Genomic DNA, 27583 nt, shown 5'->3' on the forward strand with positions numbered 1-27583 from the left:
ACGATTGTTATTGGTAAAGTATTGCACACCAACATGCTTTTTCCACTATTGCAGGATGATAAAGGGGGACCACAACCAAGTAGTACCGTGTTTCTGTAACACTACATACATTCTGTTCATCTCAACGTCGGTGTTGGGGAAATATTTTCCTAGGCCCATAACTTTGACCCAGTTTATCAGTCTGTACTGCCCTCACTGAGCACAGACCTCAACCTTGAGCTGCTGTGCTCTCAGTGTTTTGTCTCCCTGTTCCTGCCTGTTGGCGTCAGCTGATAGAGGTGTTATTATAGTGCTTTGCCTTGTTACACAATGTTGATTATTCTCTCAGAACCAGCTAAACACATGCGTCTGGGGTAGAGATCTTCAGAACATGTCTTGTGAATTCTCCAGGCCGAAGCTCCAAATAAACCATCAAAGTTCCTGCTCTCCCCGTGTCTCTCTGAGTCTCGTCTAATAATAATATATTACATTTGTATAGCGCCTTTCGAGGGACCCAAGGCCGCTTTACATGGTGAACAAACAAAAAAACAAAACAAAAGGGGCAAATAATAATATCCATTGCTTCAGAAGTTTCCATCCCATGAGGTCACTCTGGGAACGAATGTTTGTCACACAGCTTAAATAGAAGGTTTATGTTACGATGTTATACTGTCCCATACCCCTATACCCTCTCTCATCGTTCCCCATCTCTTCTCCCTCCAGCTCCATGCTGTCCCCCCTCTATCCGGACCATGGCGGCTCGGCGGTGTGGCCCCAGCCTTCTACCTGCACCTCTTCCTCTCAGGTCCTCCAGAGGCCACTACGATGCCGCCCTCCCCCAATCAGCGGGAGCAGCGTGGGCCCCAACCCCACCTACTACCACGCCGTCTATGACGTGCGAGTGGATCAGTACAGAGATGTGCCGTTCAGCGGTGGGGTTCGGTCCGGGCGTGGCTCCTTGTCCCTGGTCTCCAGCAGCACCGACCCCACAGTGCCGCTGGTCCGGAGGAGGGGAGGCGTGGTGGACTACCGGGATGTCATCATGGCCCACCAGGCGCACAAGCTGCACAACACCCCGCAGGCCAGGAGGAAAGAGTGGGAGTGAGTACAGTTCACTTTTTAATGTTGGGAAATGAGTTAGGAAGGGGAGGGGGTGTGTTGTTGTTTGTGGTTCTGGAGTCTCCTGCCGTGTTCCTTCACATACTTCTATACTTAACATTTTCGATTTAGTCGATTTGAGTTGAGACACAGCATTGGACAAATTGATGATGCCATTGGTCAACAGAGCTTGACCAACCTGTCCTATAGGGCTTGCTCAAGTTTTACTATGACTGACATTTCTCTCTGAATGTATTCATAGAGCTTTTTTGTCTCTAATTGCGGCATGGTATCAGCCAGTCAGAGTGCTTTCCTTCCACCTGGTTGTAAAGGAATATTTACATCCTTCTATCTGCCTCTCACACCCCCCACCCCCTTTCCCACTTCCTGTTTCCCCATCAAAACATAATTCATTATCCTGCACAACTACTATCTCTTATATGCAAAGTATTTTAGCTTACTTTATTATCATAGCGCTCTGTACAGGTTCCCTAGAGACAGACAAAGAGCCATAAAACATAATGACTATTGTTCAAACTAATTGCGTTAATCATATCTGGGATCTAGCACTCCTAACAAGGTGCCAGTTCAGACATTATTATTAAATACATGGTGTAGACATGTAGTCATGGTAGTGCTGCAAATGAGGGTCTTATTAAGTTGCATGTCAAGTAGAAGCAATAAAAGAAGTCTGGCAATAAGCACCTTGATATGTGATTTTTCAAAGCAGCTCCAAATAGTTGAAAATGCTCCTGCAACTCAAAGACAAGAACAGATTGGATAAAGCAACACTATTACTCAAGAGAAGCCATTTCAGAATGTGTCCTTTAGCTTGATCTCCATTTCAATACAAGGATGCAGAGCAGAGGAAAAGTCCGACGGTAGTGTGGAGTCAGAACTGGAGGCTATAAGATTCATTACAAGATCAATACGTCACATCCAAATAGTGTTTGAGCTTTTAGTAAAAACTTGATTTAAAGCTAAGAAAATCAATCCCTTAGTGTCTGTATGGAGTGTACGTCTCTGATGGACAGCACGGGAAGATACAACACAAGCTGTTTTCTGTCAATTACATTGAGACGGCAAGAAAAAGTCTTAAAACAGCATTTAAGATTTGTTTTGCCTCTCTCAGCCTCTTTAAAGGTCCCACGTCATGCTTTTCTGGTTATTACCCGTCCCCTTGTGTGTTATGAAGGTTTTTCTGCATGTACACGGTCTGCAGAGTCACAAACCCTCAAAGTACACCCTGTAGCGAGTAAAACTCTAACACAGAGAAGACCTGTCTATGCTGCCCCAGAACGCCTCGTTGGACATTTCTCTTTTTCCATTGTTTGCTTCCTGGGTTCTGTGACGTGTGAACACCCAAATCAACAACAAATGACCGGATTGGCCCAAATGGACCAATCCGCGGAGCACCTCACACACCAGGATCCCTTGGCTAACTAACAGGGAGTCCCCATTGACTTGCATAGAGCTCCCTGAACGCTGGTAATAGACGAGTTGGGATGGTGGAGAAATGCTCTCCGCAGACCCATTCTCTCAGCGTTACAAACCTTTTTCTAACTCAATATCAAGCCACACTTATTGTTTTTACTTCGGCTGTGAGTGTTTGTGTGTGCTCAGGATGAGTTTCGCTTTATCTCGCTGTATCGCCGACCCGGAAACCTGTCCACTCCTCACAGCAGCTCGAAGCAGTGGCGAGCAGCAACGAGCAGCAACGAGCCTCGCAACGTCCCGACCAATCAGAGCACACTGGGCTCACAGGGAGGGGGGGCAGGAGCTCCAACAAGCCGTTTAGGACAGAGAGTGAATACACATACTATACAGAGATGCTGTATGAGAAACCAATGTGAGTTTGGAAAATTGCACAATTGAAATGATCAGTAGAAATGGCCATGACATGGGACCTTTAATGGTGACCCATACACTGAGCAAATGTTCTTCTACTAAACTATTTATGTTCTGTTTGAATGATGTAGTGACATTGGTTGTATTCTAAGGACTGACATTTTTTAGATTCAAACTAATGTAATCTGGCTTTTAATGCAACCACCCTAGAAAAAAAGTATATAATTGTTTATGATATGGGCTCCACCAAAGCACCCTTCCCTTTTATAGCTGCTGTATACTGTATATCTATAAGTTTAGTATGGGATTGTACTCTTGTGCAGTAGCTGTTATAGCAACAGTAATTTCGAGAGTCTTCAGGTTTTTCTTGCAATCAGCAGCTGATTTGATTGTCACCTTCAAACAGAGAAGTGATCAGTGAAATGAAAGTGACTTCAGCTCCAGACTATTCCCTCAAGGTGGCTCACAGTGGAGGAAAGTTCCTTGAGATGTGACCTGAGATGACACTCTTACCCGCTACGACACAACTTGTTTTCCCCCGACATTAGGCGCCATTTTAGAAAGAGTGCAAAGCCTTATTACAGAGGCAGTGGGTGGGGACAGAAAGATACTTCATACTGCTTTGCCTTTTTCTCCTGACAAACAAATTCGCTTTTAAGGGCTTTTTTGATCAGGTCTGTGTATATGGACCAACTTTAGTATTATTTGCTGTAGTCCTAAGTTATGGTATAAGGAGAAAGAGAGGCTTGGATTGTGTGATTTTCCTTGAGTATAGTTCAATAAAGTCAACTTTATTGTCAGCTTTAGTTAAGCTTTTTAGGGCATTTGGTTTGTATTACAGGTTTTTTTTTAGCTTGTTATGTTTCCTTTTAAAACATGATCTATGTCAAATTCTAGATGTGTTATTAATACATAGAGTATAGTTAATACACAAAGCTGAGAATAGTTTATCGGGGTGTCCAATTTCACATATTTCGGTTATATCGTATGATTGGACTTATATTTTACACTGTTTGTGATTAAATACATTGTTAAGTATGTTAGCATCAGCAGCTTGTTGGTGGAGGTCGAGGTTGTGAGAACTGTTTTAAAGTCAATCCGGTGTTTGATCGGCAGCCATTCGAAGTGATGGTAAATATGGGTAATGTGGGCTGAGCATTGGGTAGCAGAATTTGGATAAACCAATATTTTTTTTATAATGTAGGCAGGGGAACCATAGCGAATGTTTCGATGCATAATTTCCAGTGTCAGTCAAGGAGAAAGAGAGGCTTGGATTGTGTGATTTTCCTTGAGTAGAAAAAAAGCAGATTTTGTGATCTGATATATGTGAGGTTGGAAAGTACGGGGTAGGGTACGAACGAGGGGACGGGTTGAGGCATCGATCTTAAGATAAAAAGTCCTGGGTGAAGCGGTTAAGAGAGTGTGAGCCGATGAAGACGAGCAGAAAGAGTACAGACAGACAGCTGCTGACCCAGTTGCAGATCAGACCAGGTGTGTTAGCGTAGCCTTGGGGCTAAGATGATTTTGATCAGACCTGACTCTTGTTTAAAACCGCACTTAGCCTGTCAGGCAGCAGATCCATGGATGGAAAGGTTGCTACTGAGTTGGATGGATTTTATCCCCCTCTGGTCTCGTGTCTTTGTCTGCCTCTTCCCACTTTCGGTCTCTTTTAAATCCCCCCCCCCCCCCCTGACACTGGGTATAAGGCATGCTTGTTCTTGGTAGGTAGAAAAGAGGGTACATGTTTGAGAAGACTTTTCAACTTATGTTTGTTGTGTTTTCATTGTTTGTGACGCTCGTGACCATTCAACCTGTTTAACTTTACACAGGACATTAGTTTATAGGGAAAAATAGAGTTACACAGGACATCTGCCAGGTAATTGAACTTGGACATTGAGAATGAACAATTATTTTCATGAAAGATAGTAGGCCAAGATAAAATAATGTTTAAGGTATTTTTTCACGCTCAGTTCTTAAAGGAGATGTTTTCAATCCCTTGGCTTTTTCTAAGAATTTCAAAAGAGGTATTACCTATTAAGGCCTTATTGTTGGATAAATAATTCAATGCATTTCAATAATTTTTAAGGATCAGTGCCAACCCTGTAGATGTTCTTAATATGTAGATGTTATTCTAATTTGATTATGAATAAAGCGCCTTTATAGTAAACCATAGTAGAAAAACATAAAATTATGATCTTTAATTAAACAAGAACAATATAACATTTTACATGCCTGCATCTTTAAGAATTGTAAGATCTAACAACAATACAATTTAGTTTTTTTGGATAAATGAATTCAATGCCTTTTAACACTTATAGGTGATCTGTGGGAACCCTGTTGATTTTGTTGATTTTGTTGATTAGATGCAAAGTTTGAATGATTTTGCTGTGCATTGCATCATTTCTTTTTGGGCAAATAAGACATGTTATAACCTTTACAAAAGCCGTCTTCAGGCACTAATCTGTAGGAGGTTAGACGGATTTTACCACCCTCTGGTCCTGTGTCTCTGTCTGCTTCTTCTCCTTTCGGTCCCTCCATCTTTTTTAATGTCCCCCCTCTGACTTTAAGCTAGTCCATGGCGACTGGTTGATTACACCCAGATGACATTTACTGCAACAGGACCAATAGCTGCATCCTCCTCTGCCATTATCCCCGCCCTTAACTGTGATAGTGAGCATGTTTACTGTTGCATCACCTGTTCCTGGCGCCAGGTCAGAACAATCTCTTTATTATTGGCAGAACACCAAGATTCCCATCATTGCCAAACAATCATAAAAAAATCGATTGAATAACAAAAGAACATGAGTTAATTAAGGTGAGATGATGAGATGATAAGATATATCCCCAGGAGGGAAATTAGTAATACATCAGCCAGAAAAGCAGGCAAATAAAACAAATCATGGTGAAAAAAGCTATACACGTTGTTAATATACTATATTTAAGACTAGAAGGGCAGTAAGAGAGCTCAACCTTCGCCAAGACTGTTTCAATAAGTGAAAACTAATATGTGTATTTACACAGTGATTCAGATTTCCTCCAAATGTAATGGGTTCTTCTTTTGCCTATTCTACTGCCAAGTTTATGAAAATCTGGCCTGTAGTTTTTCTGTAATTCTGTTAAAAAAAACATAGAGAACAAACTGAACAGAAAATATAACCCTCTAGACGGACGTAATAAGTAAACCTGAGTTATAACACGGCTTAGAAAAATACAAGATATAATTGGTAAATTTGGACATTCAGTGGCATGCTTTTTCTCAATAGCAGACCGTTGCTAAGGATAACAGACCGTCGCTAAGGAAAGCAGACCGTTGCTAAGTATAGCAGACCGTTGATAAGGATAGCAGACCGTTGCTAAGGATAGAAGACCGTAGCTAAGGATAGCAGACCGTTGCTAAGGATAGCAGACCGTTGCTAAGGATAGCAGACCGTTTGTAAGGATGGCAGACCGTTGCTAAGGATAGCAGACCACTGCTAAGTATAGCAGACCGTTGCTAAGCATAGCAGACGGTTGCTAAGGAAGGCAGATCGTCGCTAAGGAAAGCAGACCGTTGATAAGGATAGCAGACCGTTGCTAAGGATAGAAGACCGTTGCTAAGGATAGCAGACCATTGATAAGGATAGCAGACCGTTGCTAAGGATAGAAGACCGTTGCTAAGGATAGCAGACCGTTGCTAAGGATAGCAGACCGTTGCTAAGTATAGCAGACCGATGATAAGGATAGCAGACCGTTGGTAAGGATGGCAGACCGATGATAAGGATAGCAGACCGTTGGTAAGGATGGCAGACCGTTGCTAAGGATGGCAGACAATTTGTCAGGATGGCAGACCCTTGCTAAGGATAGCAGACCGTTGCTAAGGATGGCAGACAATTTGTCAGGATGGCAAACCCTTGCTAAGGATAGCAGACCATTGGTAAGGATGGCAGACCGTTACTAAGGATGGCAGACAATTTGTCAGGATGGCAGACCCTTGCTAAGGATAGCAGACCGTTGGTAAGGATGGCAGACCGTTACTAAGGATGGCAGACAATTTGTCAGGATGGCAGACCCTTGCTAAGGATAGCAGACCGTTGCTAAGGATGGCAGACAATTTGTCAGGATGGCAGACCCTTGCTAAGGATAGCAGACCATTGGTAAGGATGGCAGACCGTTACTAAGGATGGCAGACAATTTGTCAGGATGGCAGACCCTTGCTAAGGATAGCAGACCGTTGGTAAGGATGGCAGACCGTTGCTAAGGATGGCAGACAGTTTGTAAGGATGGCAGACCGTTGCTAAGGATAGCAGACCATTGCTAAGGATACTCTCCCCAGTAAAAACAATTTAAAAAGAGACCAATCGAAGCAAAGAGGTTAAAAACAGTGGACGTCAGAGAAGTCATCAGAAGACAGACATAAAGTAATCACTAAAGGGAACACAGTTCAGACGGTTCTGGCAGTATGAAAGACAGTATAAATCTACCTTAAAATAAAGTGGTAATAAAAAAAACAGCTTTAGTGCTCTGGTCACAATTCATGCTATATTTCAGTGCACCTTGTGGACAGTTTTAGTTTTGGAGAAGTGTGTGTGAGTGGAATAAGGGTGTGTTTGGAGACAATCCTGACCAGAAACATGAAATAATCAAAAACAACCTTATGTTCTTTCAGCATCATCGTCAGATACATCTCCCAACAATGATTTGATGTACTAAAATTACTTATATACCTTCTACCTTCAATTCCTTTTAATTTCGTTTTCTTATCAGACATTGAATTATTTCTTTCCTCATTTGATTTCTGCATTTATAATTTCAGTAAAAGATAAATTAAATTCAACTAATTTGAGGTGGCAAAAAAATGCATTTTGTTATTTCTACCAATGGATTATAGGTTACTGTATTCATTTTTACTGTAGTAACTGTATTACTTTATTTAAGTATTTCTTCTTACACCCAATTATCAACTACCAATATAATTGTATGATCTATTTGATTCTTCTTTTAACTTTCTCTGATAACGGGAGACATCTTGTGGCCCATTTTAATTGCATGTTGTTGTGAAAGTGAGAAGCACATCTTTTATCGACTTCTTTACCCTGTTTTATTTTACTTCAGCCAGCCTTGAAAGCCAAACCCGACACTGTGCGGCTCTTTCTCGTGTTTCCATTACCTCTTTGCTGCATTCAGTTACTGTAAGCGTGCTTTTTAGGCTGTGACTTTGCTAAAGGTCACAGTAAGCTGAGAAAGCCTGTGGTTTGGAAAACACGAGGCAAGAAGAGGCGAAGGCCGGGTCAGAGGGAAGAGATGGAGGCACGTTGGAAATAATAAATGATCCAGACCTTTACGTTATCTATGTTCAAATATACATTCATACTAACCTGTTTGACATTGTGATTTAGATGTGAAAGTGCCTCATTGTTTTTGGATCATGTGGTGTCATTGGAGTAAGACAGATGTTGTTATTGTTGAGGTGAATTTACAATGAATACATTGCGCTAAATGACCAATTATCATCGTCCAATGATAAAAGATACTGTTCTTCTGATCTATCATGACCCATGTTTTTCAAAGGAGTGACATTTGCCATTTTTTGCTGAGTAGAAAATATGTGTTATTTGTAAATTGTAAAAACCTTATTTCCATCCACCGTCTACTTATTGAATTTTCATGATGCATCATTGCTTCTTGTCACTGCATCCCAAAATAAATTGGTTTGCGCCTCTGCCGAGATACAGTTGCTGCTGCCGTGATCAATGTGAAGTCTGAGCACACAACTAGTTTTGCCTTTTATCTGCACTTTGCTGTAGTAATGTACATTTTCCCCCACTGTGCGTTGGTCAATCTTTAACTTAAATGCAGAGTTAAATCCCTGATCAAATGCGCTTTAGACGGTCTTTAACATGCTGTCTTCAGTGATTGTAATGGTATGTTAAATATCTGTTTCCTTGTCTCTTGTCTTGGTTTTTGTCCTTGTTGATTTTGCAAATGGAGCTGCTGTGATGTAAGAACAATGTCAGACTTGATCTGACAAAAAAGTATTATACATATCTTATCATAACGTACCGTCACGTATCGCATCGTCACGTATCGCATCGTCACATATCGCATCGTCACATATCGCATCGTCACATATCGCATCGTCACATATCGCATCGTCACATATCGCATCGTCACATATCGCATCGTCACATATCGCATCGTCACATATCGTATCGTCACATATCGTATCGTCACATATCGCATCGTCACATATCGCATCGTCACATATCGTATCGTCACATATCGTATCGTCACATATCGTATCGTCACATATCGTATCGTCACATATCGTATCGTCACATATCGTATCGTCACATATCGTATCGTCACATATCGTATCGACACGTATCGACACATATCGTATCGTAACATATCATATGAGTTAATACTTCCTAATTTAAATTTGTGGGCATGAAGTTGGGCCATTTCTTTCTTTGTGTGTGTTTTGAGAATAAAATGTCCATGTTTAGATATTCATAAAAACTGGTTTTGTATAAGTAACGACACAGAATCAGCTGTCCAATCTGATTTAGGCAACGTTATGGTGAGGATCAAAGACTATAAATAGGACTAAAGTAGCATAATTCACCAAAGCAAAACCTATTTTCTTTCTGTCTTTGGTTCTTCTCTGTTCGTCCTCCTTTCCCCCTCTTCGTGCCTCTCCTCCTGTTTCTCCACAGAGGGAGGTTCAGGATTTGCAGTGCCCTCACGCCAGATACAACTTCTTGCCAAAAAAATCTGTCACCTCAACACCCACAAGTCACTGTGTGTGTGTGTGTGTGTGTGTCTCTCTGTGTGTGTGTGTATCAGATAAAACCCACTTTCCCCTTCTCATTCATTTCAGGTGCAGGAGCAGCGTTACACACACAGTGATTTATTCGTCCTCTTCATCACCAGACAGCAGGAATTGAGCATGATTGTTCTTGAGAGGAAGAGAGAGTGTTTGAGAGTGAAGAGGTTTTATTATCTGGTGTGAGCATATTTAGGAGAAGACACTTAAAGTTACCTTTGTTCTGTTTTCAATGTTGTGACCATACTGTCCATTTAAATGAACATTAGAAGGGAGGGAGAGGTTGCATTTTTTTTTGCTAAAGAACAACCTGTTCCCCATGCCTTTGCATTTTTAACAATGTTTAAAATATTAAGATAAGATATACTTTATGAATTGAACATTTAAGTAATTTACAAGTTACTTGTTCATTTCACAAGTTCATTTTTAGACATTTTCCAACCCGTACAAAAGCCATCTTCTTTGCTTTTACTGCAGGAGAAGAATTTGAAGTAATGACCAAAATCTCTACTTTGTATTTGTTATTCTGCTTCTTCATGAGACTATTCTTTAAACAGTTCAGACTTTGGCAGGTCCTTATTAGGGTTTAAAATGAGACATAATATATCTGCCAGTTTTTACATTAAATTAAAGGTGTGTCTAAATAAGTACTTACGTTTCTTTCTTTAGTACATCTAAATAAAACCTTGAACACACAACACCTTTTTAGAGTATGAATTTGCAAAACAGACATTTCTTTTTCACAACTAACACCAAATTACCTTCAAGGAACTTTCTCTCTCTCCTGACCAGCAGTTACTTTGTGTCCTCTGTCCATAAAGGACATGACTCTGACACTTTTATTTGAAACACCATGCAGTTTTTTTGATCCCTGATTTGATGTGAAAAGCACATCCTGAGCTTTCTAGTGATGTCACGCATCAGAGCAAATCCTCTGTCTTTTCTAACCCCTAAACCAGGAATTTCTGCAAACAGGGTTTATTTTAGTAAGGAAGTTAAAGGGGACCTATCATGCAAAATGCACTTTTTGATGTCTTTTATACATAAACATGTGTCCCCGGTGTGTCAGGGAACTCACGCAGCGTCAGAAAATAAAACCCTCTCTCTTTTCCTCCGTACCCAAATCTCTAAAAACGGGGGAACAACGGAGCTGATCCAGATTTGCGTCCGATATGACGTAATATCTGAAATGTGGACCCACGGCCCTATCAGAAACGTTGCTATCAGAAACAATGCCTGACTGTTTTGGACGTAATATGGTCGGTGTTTACATTAGCATCGCTAACACTCAGAGCTAACCTGTACTGGAGAGCATGTGTGTGAAGAAGCAGGAAATAAAAAGGAACTCACCTTGTGGTATAACCGGCAAGAGAGAAAGCCTTTGAGCTCCATACTGTTTCAGAAATAATCCTTGATAATCCATGATATGGCGTTTCATCACAGCAGTATTTAGTTTAGACAGTAGCTGCCGGGTCCCGCATGAGCTTTATTCCCCAAATCAGCACTTTTGAAACAGGAAGTGAAATAGAGGGATATGAGGCATGGCTAGAATGGGTGATCTGTTTGGTATTTTGAGCAAAACACTTCATAGACATGTTTTTTATATATTTGTATATATCTGAGACCTATGCTATTGGCTAAAGATAGCATGATAGGTGACCTTTAAATAGTAACATGTATATATATATATATATAAACTGTTTCCTTATTTAATTGTTTTTTCATTTGAGTCTTAAGTGTATGTTCAGCATTGCAACACACTTTAACACATAGTCTGAACAGTAAACAGTGGGACTTGTTTTAATATTCATAAATGTTCATACTCAAGGAGACGGAGTGAAATAAATGTATTTTTATTTTTTATATATATATTTTAATATCATTTTTGAAAATGCGTTTTATATTTATTTCCAATATTCAAAATAAATAAATAAATACAATATTTTAAAAAGTTATACAAATGAAGAAAAACAAGTATTATAATTATATTAATATTGATAATAATAATAAATAAGAAACAATTACTAAATACAATAAAATTAAAAGCAAAATATGTATAAAAAACAAACAAGAACATACATAAAACAATACTAAATAAATAAATAGATATTATATAATAGGGATATTGCTAATTCAAATCTTGAAAAAAATATGTCTTTAAAAGAGTTTGCCTCTCTCTCACCTCGTTGTGTGAACAGATTGACCTGCTGACCATTTAGTCCCATTCAGCAGAACCACATACATGTCAACTGTTCCAGCGTCGGGGTTGTGTGACAGGCAGTCAGACACATATATTACCGCCCCCCCCCCCCCCCTCCCCCTGTCTCCCTGTCTCCCCCTCACTGCCTGTCTCTCTGTTGTGTTGTATTAGTGCCAGCATCAGTCAGTGTGTTCTGCTGCCAGCTGCACTTCTGCTCGGAGTGCACATCATTCATTTTAATATTTCTCCCTCTCCTCCTCTCTCACCTTCCACCTCCCCTCTACACTCACCCATCACTCCCCTCCTGCTGTTTCTCCCCCCTTTTTGTATCACACGCTCTGTCCTTTTATCACCCCTTCCTCTTTAACTTTCTTTCATCCTTCCTTTTCTCTCCTCCCCGTCACTCTGAGAATTAGTATTCTGATTAGCAGCGACCACTCATCGCTGTTTCTCTGCTAAATTGATGTGACTGTATGGAGCACATTGAAGACATTAGTTTTTGCCAGCCAAGGTCGTTTGGTTTCATAAAGAGTGATTTAGTTTCACACACACCTCTATTCCAACGTGGTGCTTTGGGTTTATTACCTCCGCTGAAGACCTGTGGTTAGTTTGTTAGTTTGTCTTCGTGAAACTTGGTGTAAGGGTCAGTCAGTGGCCACGGAAGAACCAAACAATCACACGGAGGAAAAAGCCAATAACTGGTGAAATGAAGTCATGTGACAGTGATGTGGTTCCTTTATAGGCGAAGGTTAGCTCTTTACTTCCATTCAAACGTGGTGCTTGGGGTTTATTACCTGCACTAAAGAAGTGTGGTTCATTTTTTGTTCATGAAACCTGCTGTAAGGGTGAAGCATTGGCCAAGGAAATGCATTTTTGAGCGGCGCGTTAGAATCACATGACACATTAGTTTTAAGTTATGGCGTTAGCCTTCACTGTCCCGGTCAACTTTAGCATTTAGCATATCTTTAGCATTTTCCGTGCTACTATTGGCTGCATGCAAGTTATAAAAAGTTTTTAAGTGAAATTTCAGAATTGTATTTCTGGGAATAGAGTGATTCATCTGCTAGAATCCACTTCAAAACAATGGTACTAGCATACCATGCTGCGAATGGATCTGGCCCTTCCTACATCCAGGACATGGTTAAACCATACACCCCAGCACGTGCACTCCGCTCTTCATCGGCCAAACGGCTCGCTGCACCCGCACTGCGAGGGGGACCCAAGTTCCCATCAGCAAAAACACGTGGGTTTGCTATCCTGGCTCCAAAATGGTGGAATGAGCTCCCCATTGAAATCAGGACAGCAGAAAGCCTACACATCTTCCGGCGCAGACTGAAAACTCATCTCTTTCGACTCCACTTCGAGCGATAGAATTACTAACAAAGAATTGCTAACAAAGCACTTATATACTAACAAAGGACTGGCTTATCTAAAGCTAGTTGAGTAGCACTTGAAATGTTTTGGCTCTATGAAACCTGATGTACTTATATGATTCTGTTTTCTTCAAGTTTGTATCTTCCTGGTCGAATGCATAAATGCATAATGGATAAAAGCGTCAGCTAAATGCAATGTCATGTAATGTAATTCATGGATGACGGATTCATGGATGACGGATTTTTGTATGCCGACCCAGAAGTTAGGAACGGAATTATCCAATTGGATTTTAGAATATTGTAGAAAATAAGCTCTGACGTGAAGTCATGTGACCGTGCTGTAGTTCCTTTATAGCCCAACATTAGCCGCCTTTAGCTTAGCGGTGGTGACGTGAAGTCATGTGACCGTGCTGTAGTTCCTTTATAGCCCAACATTAGCCGCCTTTAGCTTAGCGGTGGTGACGTGAAGACATGTGACCGTGCTGTAGTTCCTTTATAGCCCAACATTAGCCACCTTTAGCTTAGCATGGTGACGGGAAGTCATGTGACCGTCTTTATAGCGTGCTGTAGTTCCTTTATAGTGGTGTTAATATGTGGATATGAAAAAAAAGATCTTTACATTTATTAAGCATTTAATTCACACAGGAGTATACAAACATAGGCTTAACCATGAGTTGTTCCTATATAGACTTCTAATGTATGACATTGCCAGAAAGCATGCTATATATTATCAGGATTTGGCCGTAGCCCAGCAGTTAAATCCCTTTTAACCTAAAGATTTATCCTTTGTTTGAAACACTTTGTCCACATTGTATAAATCCCCATGCTGCTCCTCTGCTGGTCTCCAGGCTGAAGTCAAATGATTGTCCGAGCGTCCTGAACGTCCTCGTCCCAGAGAGCCTCGCTGTAACATCGTCACTCTTTACACAAACGCTCTTTGTACAAAAGCAGGAGGTGGCTGTTTTCATCCTCTGAAGAAGGATTCAAATTATTATGATTACTTCACAGAAACCTTCATCTCTGTAATGTACCCTTTCATCCAAATCCTCAGTGACTCACCCTCCTTTATTTCACCTCGACCTGCTCACACACACACACACACACACACGCACACGCACACGCACACGCACACACACGCACACGCAGAGACTCACCCTACCGGACGGTCAGTTTGATCAAAGGTTTGCTGGTTCTTTGACTGGCATACACAAATGCACACACTTACAAACACTCAAAGACATTTACAGACACACACACACACACACACACACACACACACACACACACACACACACACACACACACACACACACACACACACACACACATACACACACACACACTCACTCACTCACTCACTCACTCACACACTTAAGTTGGGGTGTTGTTGCTGGACTCTGCTCCCCTCTTGTGGTAATGATGATAACATATTACATTTGTTAAATTAATTCATTTACTTTTTAAGGATCTGCAGGAACATTGTAAACACATGTATCTCCAAGTGTTGATTAGAAACCAAAACATTGAGATATTTGTATGTTAATTGATGAATTCGATGGTGTCTTTTTTGGCCAATAACACATTTTGTCACCTTTTATGAAAGCCATCTTTAGCCACATGTGTAGGGGAGCAGTGCGGAAGTTATGACCAAAAAAAAAAAAATTATGAATTACTTTGCTTCTTCATGAGACAACTTTTTAAGAACTTATTTTGTCTTCTTTCGCAACTCAGTTAACTCATCCTTAACTTCCAATATTCGATTTTACTGGTCCAACTTCGCCCTCGTCTCTCTTGTCTTTTTGTGTGTCTGTGTGTGTGGGTGTGTGTGATAAGCAAGGTGATACAGGCCATATGCGTCATGCTGACACACTGTGACGCAGGTGGGCATTGTGCACACACACACACCACACACCACACACACCACACACCACACACACCACCACACACACACACACACAGGGTTTCATTTAAAGATTAGAAAACCAGCGTCACTGATTTGAATACCCATCACAAAAGTCTTGTGGGGCCTATGATGCATTCAAGAGCAGGAAGCCCTCCCACTATTACCAGAAGTGACAGTGTGTCCTGTATTATTGTCACTGTGTGTGTGATAATGTGTGTGTGATAATGTGTGTGTGATAATGTGTGTGTGATAATGTGTGTGTGATAGTGTGCTGCTGGAGCGGGAACTGGACCAGAGTCGGTTCAGAGAACTTTGCCATGTCATACTGTATATACATTAAACAAATGAAAGCAGATGTACTGAATTGATATTAAAGTAATGTGAATCGCTGTCTTGGTAACAATCTTCAAAATTGACAACCTTACTTCGTAGACCTTTTAAAATGAACCCACAAATTGGTCAAATCTAAAACAGAAATTAAAATATCCACTCTTTCATGACTCTTATACACAAACATGTGTCCCCTCTGTAAATAGACTCAGGAACTTTGCTGCTTGTGTTAACAGCAAAGTGGGGATACGGTGTCAGTGTTGTTCTGGAGGATTGATTACTTTTTTCAAACTGCTTTCTAACTCTTGATGGCAAAGTTATCAGAGCATTTTGTTTCATAGTTTATCACTTTGTCGGTAAGGGATGACTTTGCCTTCCGTTCTCCGTGTTCCTCTCTAAACAAACATGGACATCTAAAAAAGAAAACGGCTCTTGTGCTCCAGGAGAGGTTAGAGCAGGAACAACAGGAGACTACAAACTAAAGTCATCAGGCGGAGAGAAGAGGGATACAAGAAAGAGAGACATTAGGGAGAGACTCTGAAAGTAAACCGAGGACCACCACAGGAGGTCTTTTCCACGTTATAACTCCTCACCCTTCAGCAAGGAGAACGGAGAACTTCCACACCACCACGATGTGCAAAATAAATAGCCTTATTGTCATTACAAACACTCTCTACTTTATGCTTTCTGCTTACATCATGTGTGCAGTATTAATAACAACGTGCGATATTAACTTGCAACGTCTTTTTGCACTATTAAAAACTGCTACTGTACAGTTTTTAACTTTCATTATTCGGCCATCTGTGTTTCTAGAAGTTGTTTAATTTGCTCTTTTTAACTGCTGTGTGTGTGTGTGGGTGTGTGTGTGTGTGTGTGTGTGTGTGTGTGTGTGTGGTGTGTGTGTGTGTGTGTGTGTGTGTGTGTGTGTGTGTGTGTGTGTGTTGTGTGTGTGTTGTGTGGTGTGTGTGTGTGTGTGTGTGGTGTGTGTGTGTGTGTGTGTGTGTGTGTGTGTGTGTGTGTGTGTGTGTGTGTGTGTGTGTGTGTGTGTCATAATGAGCCTTAAAATAGCAAATATTGTGTATAATTTGATGAATGACCAATATGTAATCTACCTTAGGCAGCAGCAGAGTTCAGTTTTGCATTATGTACATTTTTAAGTTAAGTAAGAAACCATTTCAGACAAACATACATTTAGTTAGTATGTACTGTATATTAATGCCTTAACATATTATGAACTGTTTGTATTATTGTTATTATACCTATTAGTAGTTATTTCTCATTTGATGAACATTTTGATATTTTTTAGAAACAGGGGTCTTAAAAAGTTTTAAAAGTTGATAAATCAATTTAGCGAAAAATGAAGGCTATTAAAAAGTATTAAACGGCATTTTCCAAGGTGTTACATTTTGTAGCTTGTTTCATTACATTACATGACATGTTACTTGTTAGACGCTTTTAGCCAAAGCGACTTACATACTCAATACTGTGGGCAATCCCCACAGGAGCAATTTGGGGTGAAGTGTCTCAGGGACACAACGACATGCTGACTGCAGTGGGGTTTGAACCTGTGCTCCCTTATCCCAACACCAAGGCTCTATCCACTGCGCCACACGCCTCCCATTTTCCAATAAGTATATAAATTGTCCAAAGAGGTTGTATTCTACAGTGTGCCTGAATGTAATCATTGCGTAGGTGTGTGGTGTGATTCTGTGTAGTTTATTTATGGCTTCCCGTTGGGTTTGACGTCATCTGAACAGGACATCGCACGCTCACTGCTTGATAGCGCGCGAAGGTCCGTTTACGCCGGTTGTTAAACAACATCGTTATGGGGAAATGCAAGTCTGCGTCCAAATGGTTGGAAGATAAGGAGGAAGGACAATCAATACTGTATATAGTCAATGTGAGGTAAAGCGTGTCGCCAATGTAACCGGTTAAAACTCCACGTGGCGATGAGGTCTTAAAATGTATGGAAAGGGTCTTAAAAAAGCTCTTAAAAGGTATTACATTTGACTTCTGGATTCCTGCATATACCCTGAGAAAGAATCAAATCAACTCAAACACTTGATGAAGTATCACTGATATTACAGAACTTGTAGTATCCAAGTACACCGAAAGTATTATGTTGAATGGCCCATTTCAGACAAAAATACATTTAATTAGTATGTATATATTAATGCCTTAACGTATATTATGAACTCATCATATCTTTGTTCATTCATATTATTATTATTATTATTATTATTAATAATCATTATGTATTATTTTATGTGAATTGGGACATTTTAAAAGTCAGTAAGAATCAAATCAACTCAAATACTTATCATTGGGTAATGTCAGTGTTCAGGTGTCTGCAGTACCTCCTCTGACCACACGGTGTCAGGAGAGGACTGCCCTCTCACGTCTGCTGTTGAGATGCTTCTTTGTATCCCCCTCCTCAAATAATAAGAATACACACAGGTCTGTTGTAGGCAGTGGTGTAGTGGATTTAAAAAAGCTCCTACAATAAATCACATCACGATATAAAGATGACAGGCGCCACATATAATTAGTTTACAGTACATCGTCTGTTGGAGGAATATATATAATATCTGAAATATATGTTGTGCTTTAGTTTGGGACCTATTCAAAAGCTGAGAGTTTAGAGTGTAAACAGGTTAAGATCAGTATGGTGGAAGTATATGAAGGCCTTTCCCATGTTCAGTTATGTTTCATATATATATTTGCGTTGACTATATTCCTAACACAGATTCCGTGTAAGATTGAAGTATTTTAACACTTGAAAACTGATTATAAAATAGTCCAAAATACACAGTTCGTTAAGACGCCAGAAACTTGAGGAAGAACATAGGAACATTCCAGCCTGTGATTTGGCAATGAAAAGTCCCAGGCTCCTCCAACAATGCAACATGAATATATATATGGGGCATCAAACAAATTAAACCAATAAAAATAGTGAATGAAATAACAATAAAACAGAAAATTATTGTGAGATGTCTAAGTAAATACAAATAAAATAGTGCAAGATACCATGGAGGTTTCTGCAAGAGTTGCATTTCTTTTCAGCATTTGGATCACCAGCACTTCTGTCTGTACCTCATCAAACTAACACACACTGTATCTATGGTAAAATACACATTTTTAACATATTTATTGTGGTTGAATATCAACAAAATCCCCACATGAGTACGATTCGTCTCAATGAGTCCACACAAAACCTCATTCTTACAGTTATAACCAACTCATGTAATTCCTGGACTGTTTGTGGAGCTCATTCACATTTACTTCACCACCCAAAGTCACACAGTCAAACACAATGAAACGTTTGCTGTTGTCACCATCAGTCCAAAGTAAACCAATAACATAAATGACATGCAGCAATCCTTTAAAGCTGTTTCAGATGTTCTCCGTTGTGCAGAAACAGCCCGACTGCTCAGCAGAGTCCTCGTCTGGATAAACAGGACTTCTAGAAATCATTGATTCGTCCTTTATTTTAATGAGGAGACGTCCGTCGGGAGCGCGTTTGTTTTTCTCTCAGGAACGAACTGTGCACTTTAAACAAATATGCTTTTCTTAAACCACGCACAGGGAAATGCATGTTCTTCATGCATTAATACACACTGTGGTTCTGTTAGAAAAACACTTAACCCTTTCTCCAAGAGAAACACAGACAGATGATCACAGGTTTGATTCCTGCAGAGATGTTGAATGAAGGCGACTTGTATTTGTTTTTGTGGTAGAAGAAGTACTCAGATTTCTTACTTAAAGGTCCCCTATTATACTGTTTCTCATCAATATATCACAGCTCTCAGATATATCCAGAACCTGTCTCTGATTGGCTGAAACACCAGGGCAGATCATTGCAGCATTACCCATAATCCCCTCTGTTTCAGCCCTGTTTCCAAAGTGCTGATTCTCTGTCTGTTACTTTAGATGAAAATAAGGAGCCCCTCCCCACGCCCCTCTGAGAGAGATTTGGTTACAAAGAACTCAATGGTGCTCTAGGAGGAGATTCAGGTGATAAGGGGGGAGGGGGGGGGGGTACCTTGGTTGGTGATTGGCTAATGGTTACACAAGACAAAACATCGTTATGACATCATAAGTGGCCAAAATCTGATCAGCTCATTTTCAGACAGGTTTTTATAAAAATGGATCAGGACAAAAAGAGAGAGAATCTTTGTTCCTGAAACTTTCAGAGTCTCTTTCCACAGAGGGGACACATGTTGATGTAGAAGAGACATGAAGAAGAGGGGACACATGTTGATGTAGAAGAGACATGAAGAAGAGGGGACACATGGTGATGAAGAAGAGACATGAAGAAGAGGGGACACATGTTGATGTAGAAGAGACATGAAGAAGAGGGGACACATGTTGATGTAGAAGAGACATGAAGAAGAGGGGACACATGTTGATGTAGAAGAGACATGAAGAAGAGGGGACACATGTTGATGTAGAAGAGACATGAAGAAGAGGGGACACATGTTGATGTAGAAGAGACATGAAGAAGAGGGGACACATGTTGATGTAGAAGAGACATGAAGAAGAGGGGACACATGTTGATGTAGAAGAGACATGAAGAAGAGGGGACACGTGTTGATGTAGAAGAGACATGAAGAAGAGGGGACACGTGTTGATGTAGAAGAGACATGAAGAAGAGGGGACACATGTTGATGTAGAAGAGACATGAAGAAGAGGGGACACATGTTGATGTAGAAGAGACATGAAGAAGAGGGGACACATGTTGATGTAGAAGAGACATGAAGAAGAGGGGACACATGTTGATGTAGAAGAGACATGAAGAAGAGGGGACACATGTTAGATGTAGAAGAGACATGAAGAAGAGGGGACACATGTTGATGTAGAAGAGACATGAAGAAGAGGGGACACATGTTGATGATAGAAGAGACATGAAGAAGAGGGGACACATGTTGATGTAGAAGAGACATGAAGAAGAGGGGACACATGGTTGATGTAGAAGAGACATGAAGAAGAGGGGACACATGGTGAATGTAGAAGAGGACACCTGAAGAAGAGGGACACATGTTGATGTAGAAGAGACATGAAGAAGAGGGGGACACATGTTGATGTAGAAGAGACATGAAGAAGAGGGGACACATGTTGATGTAGAAGAGACATGAAGAAGAGGGGACACATGGTGATGTAGAAGAGACATGAAGAAGAGGGGGACACATGTTGATGTAGAAGAGACATGAAGAAAGAGGGGACACATGTTGATGTAGAAGAAACATGAAGAAGAGGGGACACATGTTGATGTAGAAGAGACATGAAGAAGAGGGGACACATGTTGATGTAGAAGAGACATGAAGAAGAGGAATTTGCATAATAGGTGACCTTTAAATCAAAGTAGAATCGTAAAAGGACTCAGTTTCAAGTAAAAGTGCTTCATCAAAATCTGACTTAAGTAATCCTACAAAAGTATCAGCTTCAAAATAAACTTCAAGTTCCAAAAGTAAAAGTACTTGTTATGCTTAAAGCCCATTTCAGAATCATGTATATCACATTATTGGATTATGATCAGTAGAAGTACTCAGATCCTTTAAAGTATGTTATAGTCAAAATACTTCATTGCAAGTAAAGGCACTACATTCTTAGGTAAAAGTATAGAAGTATTATCAAGAGAAACGTTGGGATTTTAGCCTTTGCAGACCATTTACATGCACTAAAACCTTTAGAACACTTTACAGGAAAGGGATAACACCAACACATAACATAATAGGGCATTTTGTAGTGAAGCATTTGAACCTGAAAAGTCACTAAAGCGAAATAAATGTACATTCAAATTACATAATTGTACCTGCAGTGGAGTAAAACTGTAAACCAGCATTAAATGGAAATACTCAATTGAATCGACTTCAAAATGGAACTGAAGCACAGTAATTAGTAAATGTGCTTTGTTACATTTCACCTCTGAAAACATCGCAGCCTCACATTTATCGTCGTCTGGTGAAATGCAGAGTACGAGTTCACGGCTATAAAACAAATCCCCTTTTGCACTTATATACTATCACAATGAAGGGGCTGTAAATCAGTTTGAACCCATGAGGGGGTTAGTGTTGGGGGTTAGTGTGTTGGTGTATTGGCTGCTTGCCTCATCTACACTATTTCTTTTAGAACCCATTCACGTTTTGGCTGCTTCGGACAGGTTTGCATTTTCAGCGGTTTTCCGTGCTGCGGGTTCAGATGTACTTTTCCAAATGAAAGTGCGACACGTATTCTTGAAGGCATGAAAAGCTCCCGTCAGTATTTTCTCCCCGTCTTTTGGGAGGAAGCTTCACACGTGTTTGGTCTTGGAGCAGGGGCGGTTCTAGGGGGGGGGGGCAACAGGGGCCAGTGCCCCCCCTAACACTGACCAGGGACCCCCCCTCCAAAAAAAGGATGTTTGGTGGAGATTAAACTGTTCATTACCTTATATAAAAGCAAATTCTGTTTATGTGTTTTAATTAAATTGTCACTTAAAGTTACTAAAACAAATACTCTAAATGAAAATAATGACTGAAACAAAGGACTGTAACTTAAATGTACTAAAACAAATACCAATGACTGTATTTTATATTGATTTTACCCAATTACTTGATACTGTCTTTGTCTTTTTAACCCGCTTGTATTGTGCCCCTCTCATTAAATAACTGCCCCCCCCCCCCCCCACACACACACACACACACACACAGTCAAATTGGTCTAAATCCGCCACTGTGTCTGAAATGGTGATTGTAGGATTTGTTGTGTCAGCGTTGACCGCCAGACGCTCAGTCAGCCTATCAATTAGCTAATAGTCTTAGTCACCGCTATCTTCCCATAATGACACAGCGTTTCTCTTGGAGCGGAGAGGCTGTTGGACGGCGCTCTGTTTTGGGTTTGGCTGCTCGGCGGGATAATAATGGCAGTGGTGCAGATTTAGAAAGACGTTTTTGTCTCTCGTTCAAATTGCAAAATAAAGGTAATTAGTTGAGTGCAGTTCTCCGTCTGAAACAGGGACGCGGTACCCTTCAGCCTTCAGACTCAATACTCGTTAAAATGATTCATTCTGGGTCTGATTATCTTACAAAACGTTGTGTTTCTTCGCCGATTCAAGACTTTGGATTTTTCTGCTACTATTTGAAACAGAAAAACTGTCATCTAAAGATTTAACTTGTTTGAAAAAGTAGAATCATTATCTTGCTTGGTGGCAAAAAACATCCAACAATCCCAAGTATTACAGTTATATGTTAATGGTATTGTAATGACAAATGTTTGATGCACAGACTCAATAATTCAACACATGGAAAACTAGTAAACTGTAATGATGCTTTGAACTCCTTACCTTCAAAGTACAACACAATTCAACAACATTGGTGGAAGTGGCTCATTTCAGAGAATAAAAACATTGGATCTTACTCCCAAGGCTTCAAATACCAACACTTAGGCAGTATGCCCCATTTTCGGATCTATATGAGAGGCTTTCAGGCTTCAGGTAACTTCAATGTTAAACGATCCATGTCAATATCAGATACTTACTGCTAAATACTTCAATAAAAAGCCCAAATGACACTAATAGCGTTGCATAATCCAGGCTTTTCTACTGACAGCACTATATGTGATGAGAGTCATGAAGTTCATAGCTTATTTAACCCAACAGAAAGAAACACAACTCAGTTAACCCTCCTGTTGTCTTCGGGTCAAATCTGACCGATGTACTACTTTCATCAATCATAACTTTTTTGTTTTACATTCGATTGCATTAAGGATTTATGATATCCTTCACAGACATTTGAACATATAATTGCTGATCACCACTTTCATTGCATTTTGGATGATTTAGTCAACTTTGTAACACCTATGGTGTTCCCGGTCACATGACCGCCATAAAGAAAAGGAATTAGTAACCATCCGGATCAGATAAAACACACACACACACACACACACACACACACACACACACACACACACACACACACACACACACACACACTCTAGATGTGTGTCCCCCCTTATGTGCCCAATCCCCCCATGTGAATCACACCTGGCACACACACACACACACACACACACACACACACACACACACACACACACACACACACACACACACACACACACACACACACACACACACACACACACAGAGCAATTTGACACATGTCCCGCTCTTATGTGCCCATCCCCCCACATGGATCACACCTGGCACACGCAATACATGTTCAGTGTCTATTCTTTGTATATGTACTGCAGTTGTTCATGTATACCAGTAGTCTGATACAATATGTACAGTTTGAAAGGGTGTTAAATGACATTTGGTGATGATTAATGGTTTTTGTGTTAATGTAATAGCAGTTAAAACAGGACCGGTCAAATTTGACCGCGAACACCAAAGTAGGGGGGGGAAACGAAGACAATAGGAGGGTTAACCAAGTAGTTGTGTTGCTTATGGCAACGTTATGTCACATGATGCAAACTTACCTAGGGTTTCAACGTTAACCATCTCAAGGATGGAGCCTGGGTGTTGTGACCAAGTGATTTATCCTGGAACAGCACGTTTAAAAACAACTAGGTTACAACTTAACTATTGTTGAAAGTGCACTCCCCTTTTTGTTGAACTGACTATATACTCCAACCTTTTCCTATAGAAGTTTTACAGCGCTTTACACGTTGTATTCTGCTTTTGCCCGAGTCATTAATTGCATGGCCCAAAGTAACTGTTTCCCTAAAAACGTAGTTGGTTGTTTCAGCTGTTCAAATGAACTAGGGATGCCATCTTTCTCCTGATGAGTTTGACTTTCAGGGTGCGTACGGGTGCTGGAAATCCTTGAAAATGCTTGAAATTGTACGAGGTGTTTTCAAGGTTTGAAAAGTGCTTGAATTTTGGGAATGGTGCTTGAATTTGGGATAAAGTGCTTGAAATTGTAAATGCTTTACTTCGCTTTTTAGATTAAAAGAAAATAAAGAAGTCGGAGCGCGCTTAATTGCTTTGCTTTTACATAAAACAGCTCCGCTCCGGCCTTCCCGCGCAATGCGCGTGACCGGCAAGTGTTTTTGTTACGTGTGTGACCTGGGCATTCTGATGAGAGTGATAGATGACAGTATGCCAGGAGGTTGCCGTTTCAACGAGCGTTGGCTAGCAGAAGACAAATACAAGCCATGGCTAAGACGAGGGTCAAGCGAAGCCCAAGAGTAGCCTCCTGCAAAGTGTGCAACAATAACGATGCGAGAGTCTGCGCTGACGAGCCACACACCACACGAAAGGTACGCCGTAGAGCATTTTAGATTAGGCTATCGTTGCATGTAAAATACATGACACTTTTCTCTGTGCGCGGCAAAACAAGCTCGCCAAAATGGCTTCACTAGTCTGGCAGTATTTTAAGTGTCCGAAAATGACAATAAAATAGCGGTATGCAACGTGTGTGAAGCAGAAATCCTGCAGCTCCACCCGCTGTGACGGACCGGTGAGCGGAGCAGAACACACATTAAGAGTTAGACCTAACACACTTAGCTATTTGATCTACCTCTGGAACAAGCTAAACTAGTTATAAATATATTTATTCTTCACTGTCGGGTCGCTCATTACTGGATCAGTGAGCTGCAGGAGATACTGACGGGCTGTCAGGAGAGAGAGAGAGGAAAAGAGAGCGGTATCGGCCGATACTGATTCCGGCGATCGGCCCCAAAATTGGCGATCGGAGCATCCCTAATAATTGTATATGATATGTTTTATAATGATTGATCATCAAAGTGTTCTCAAAGCTGGTAAAGGTGCAGCTAGTTTGAATGACTTTGTATACTACAGAGTAGCTTGTGAATTTACTCCAGGTGGAACTAAAGTCTGATTTAACACTTGATTATATTTCACATCATTCATCCACATCTGTGAAGTAACTAAAGGTATTAAATACATGTAGTGGAGGAAAAGTACACCATTTACCTCTGACTTTGTGTTTACTGCCAACCTAAAAGTACCTCAAAAATAGTAATCAATAATATATTGAAAAGTTATTTGGCTGATTGTTTTATATTGGCTCAGCCAGGTTATATGGGATGCCCAGTCTACGTACAGATGGGTCACACATTTTGAAATATTAAACTTAGTTTTCTTTTCTAACATTTTTAATTGTTCATCCTCATGTAGAATGCTATTATGAAACACACATTTGGTTGTTTATAGCATAAAGAACATCTGATTTAATGTGAGGTAGGGAAATAATCATTTGAGTATAAGTATGTGTATATAAATATGTAATTTACAACAGCTGTAAGATGCTTGAAAAGCTTGAAAATGCACCTTGAAAATGCTTGAAAAGTGCTTGAATTTGACTTTGGAAAAGGTGTAAGAACCCTGGACTTTACAATAAGTGTGAAAATGACCCCCTCTCCTGCCAGTAAAGATGCTACATCATAATGAATCATCAAGGGTAAACTAGTGAGGGTTTCATGAAGTGACGAATGACTGAGTGAAGGCAGTACTCCTTCCTGATTGGTTCAGAGGTGACCGTATCATTTTTGCTAGATGACATTGTGTTTTTCTTAAGAGCTCTCACTCTCCCGCCCCTCTCCCTCCGGCTGTCACTCAGGGTCGCCCCCTCTTTGTGATTGGCCGGCTGCCAGTCGCTTAGCGAGGGCGCCGCCTCACCCTTCATGCCTCAGCTTTTTCTCAATGAAACCGTTACACTGGGGATATTTATGGAGCGCACACACACACACACACACACACACACACACACACACACACACACACACACACACACACACACACACACACACACACACACACACACACACACACACACACACACACTTGCGAGATATATTGACTGAGTAAATGAGTTTAAACTTTAAATGGCTTTTAAGCACATTAAAGCTGCACTCAGCAAGATTTTTATGTAAAAATCCACCTGTCCACTCACTTTAGGCTAAGTGAATTATGGCTGCAGCACACTGTTTGCCACATTTTGACTCTGTGCAATCCAAACTGCGTCCCAAATAATGAACATCAGCAGCCCCGGTTCTTCAACATCACTAAGTGCATCAATGCAGGAACAAAACCGGCTGAGCTTTAAACATATTTATCTTCCGTTGTGTTGAGTTTCTGTTTTTTAAGTTAACATATTTATTTTGTGTGTGTAAGATATCTGGTCCTTTCAAAACAACAAACCTATTTTGTCATTACGAGAAGTTCCTGCCAAATTATCAAAGAAATACATGCATGATTCACTTAAAGGGGCCTTATACTTTTTATTTCAGGTGTATATCAGTATGTTGTGTCTCTACTTTAAAGAGTCCTCTCCTGCTGATGTTCAGGTATATATCAGTACGTAGTGTCTCTACTTTAAAGAGTCCACTCCTGCTGATGTTCAGGTGTATATCAGTATGTTGTGTCTCTACTTTAAAGAGTCCTCTCCTGCTGATGTTCAGGTGTATATCAGTACGTAGTGTCTCTACTTTAAAGAGTCCACTCCTGCTGATGTTCAGGTGTATATCAGTATGTAGTGTCTCTACTTTAAAGAGTCCTCTCCTGCTGATGTTCAGGTGTATATCAGTATGTTGTGTCTCTACTTTAAAGAGTCCTCTCCTGCTGATGTTCAGGTGTATATCAGTACGTAGTGTCTCTACTTTAAAGAGTCCACTCCTGCTGATGTTCAGGTGTATATCAGTATGTAGTGTCTCTACTTTAAAGAGTCCTCTCCTGCTCATGTTCAGGTGTATATCAGTATGTAGTGTCTCTACTTTAAAGAGTCCTCTCCTGCTGATGTTCAGGTGTATATCAGTATGTAGTGTCTCTACTTTAAAGAGTCCTCTCCTGCTGATGTTCAGGTGTATATCAGTATGTAGTGTCTCTACTTTAAAGAGTCCACTCCTGCTGATGTTCAGGTGTATATCAGTATGTAGTGTCTCTACTTTAAAGAGTCCTCTCCTGCTGATGTTCAGGTGTATATCAGTATGTAGTGTCTCTACTTTAAAGAGTCCTCTCCTGCTGATGTTCAGGTGTATATCAGTATGTAGTGTCTCTACTTTAAAGAGTCCTCTCCTGCTGATGTTCAGGTGTATATCAGTATGTAGTG

At 40.5% G+C, this 27583-nt stretch overlaps 2 protein-coding genes across 2 annotated transcripts in view; both read left to right on the forward strand.

Moving 5' to 3' along the window:
* LOC117482071 (B-cell receptor CD22-like) overlaps positions 1 to 27583 on the forward strand; it is a 1109798-nt gene that overhangs the window by 89182 nt on the left and 993033 nt on the right. The gene's annotated exons all lie outside the window — the stretch shown is intronic.
* The window catches only part of cacna1ab (calcium channel, voltage-dependent, P/Q type, alpha 1A subunit, b), a 192730-nt gene continuing 165850 nt past the window's right edge, over positions 704 to 27583 (forward strand). Inside the window, 1 exon segment of the mRNA XM_034130114.1 lies at positions 704 to 1080. Coding sequence (XP_033986005.1) covers positions 707 to 1080 — 374 coding nt within the window. The 5' untranslated portion in view covers positions 704 to 706.

Source organism: Trematomus bernacchii, unplaced genomic scaffold (genome assembly GCF_902827165.1).
Source record: "Trematomus bernacchii unplaced genomic scaffold, fTreBer1.1, whole genome shotgun sequence".
Taxonomy (NCBI): Eukaryota; Metazoa; Chordata; class Actinopteri; order Perciformes; family Nototheniidae; genus Trematomus; species Trematomus bernacchii.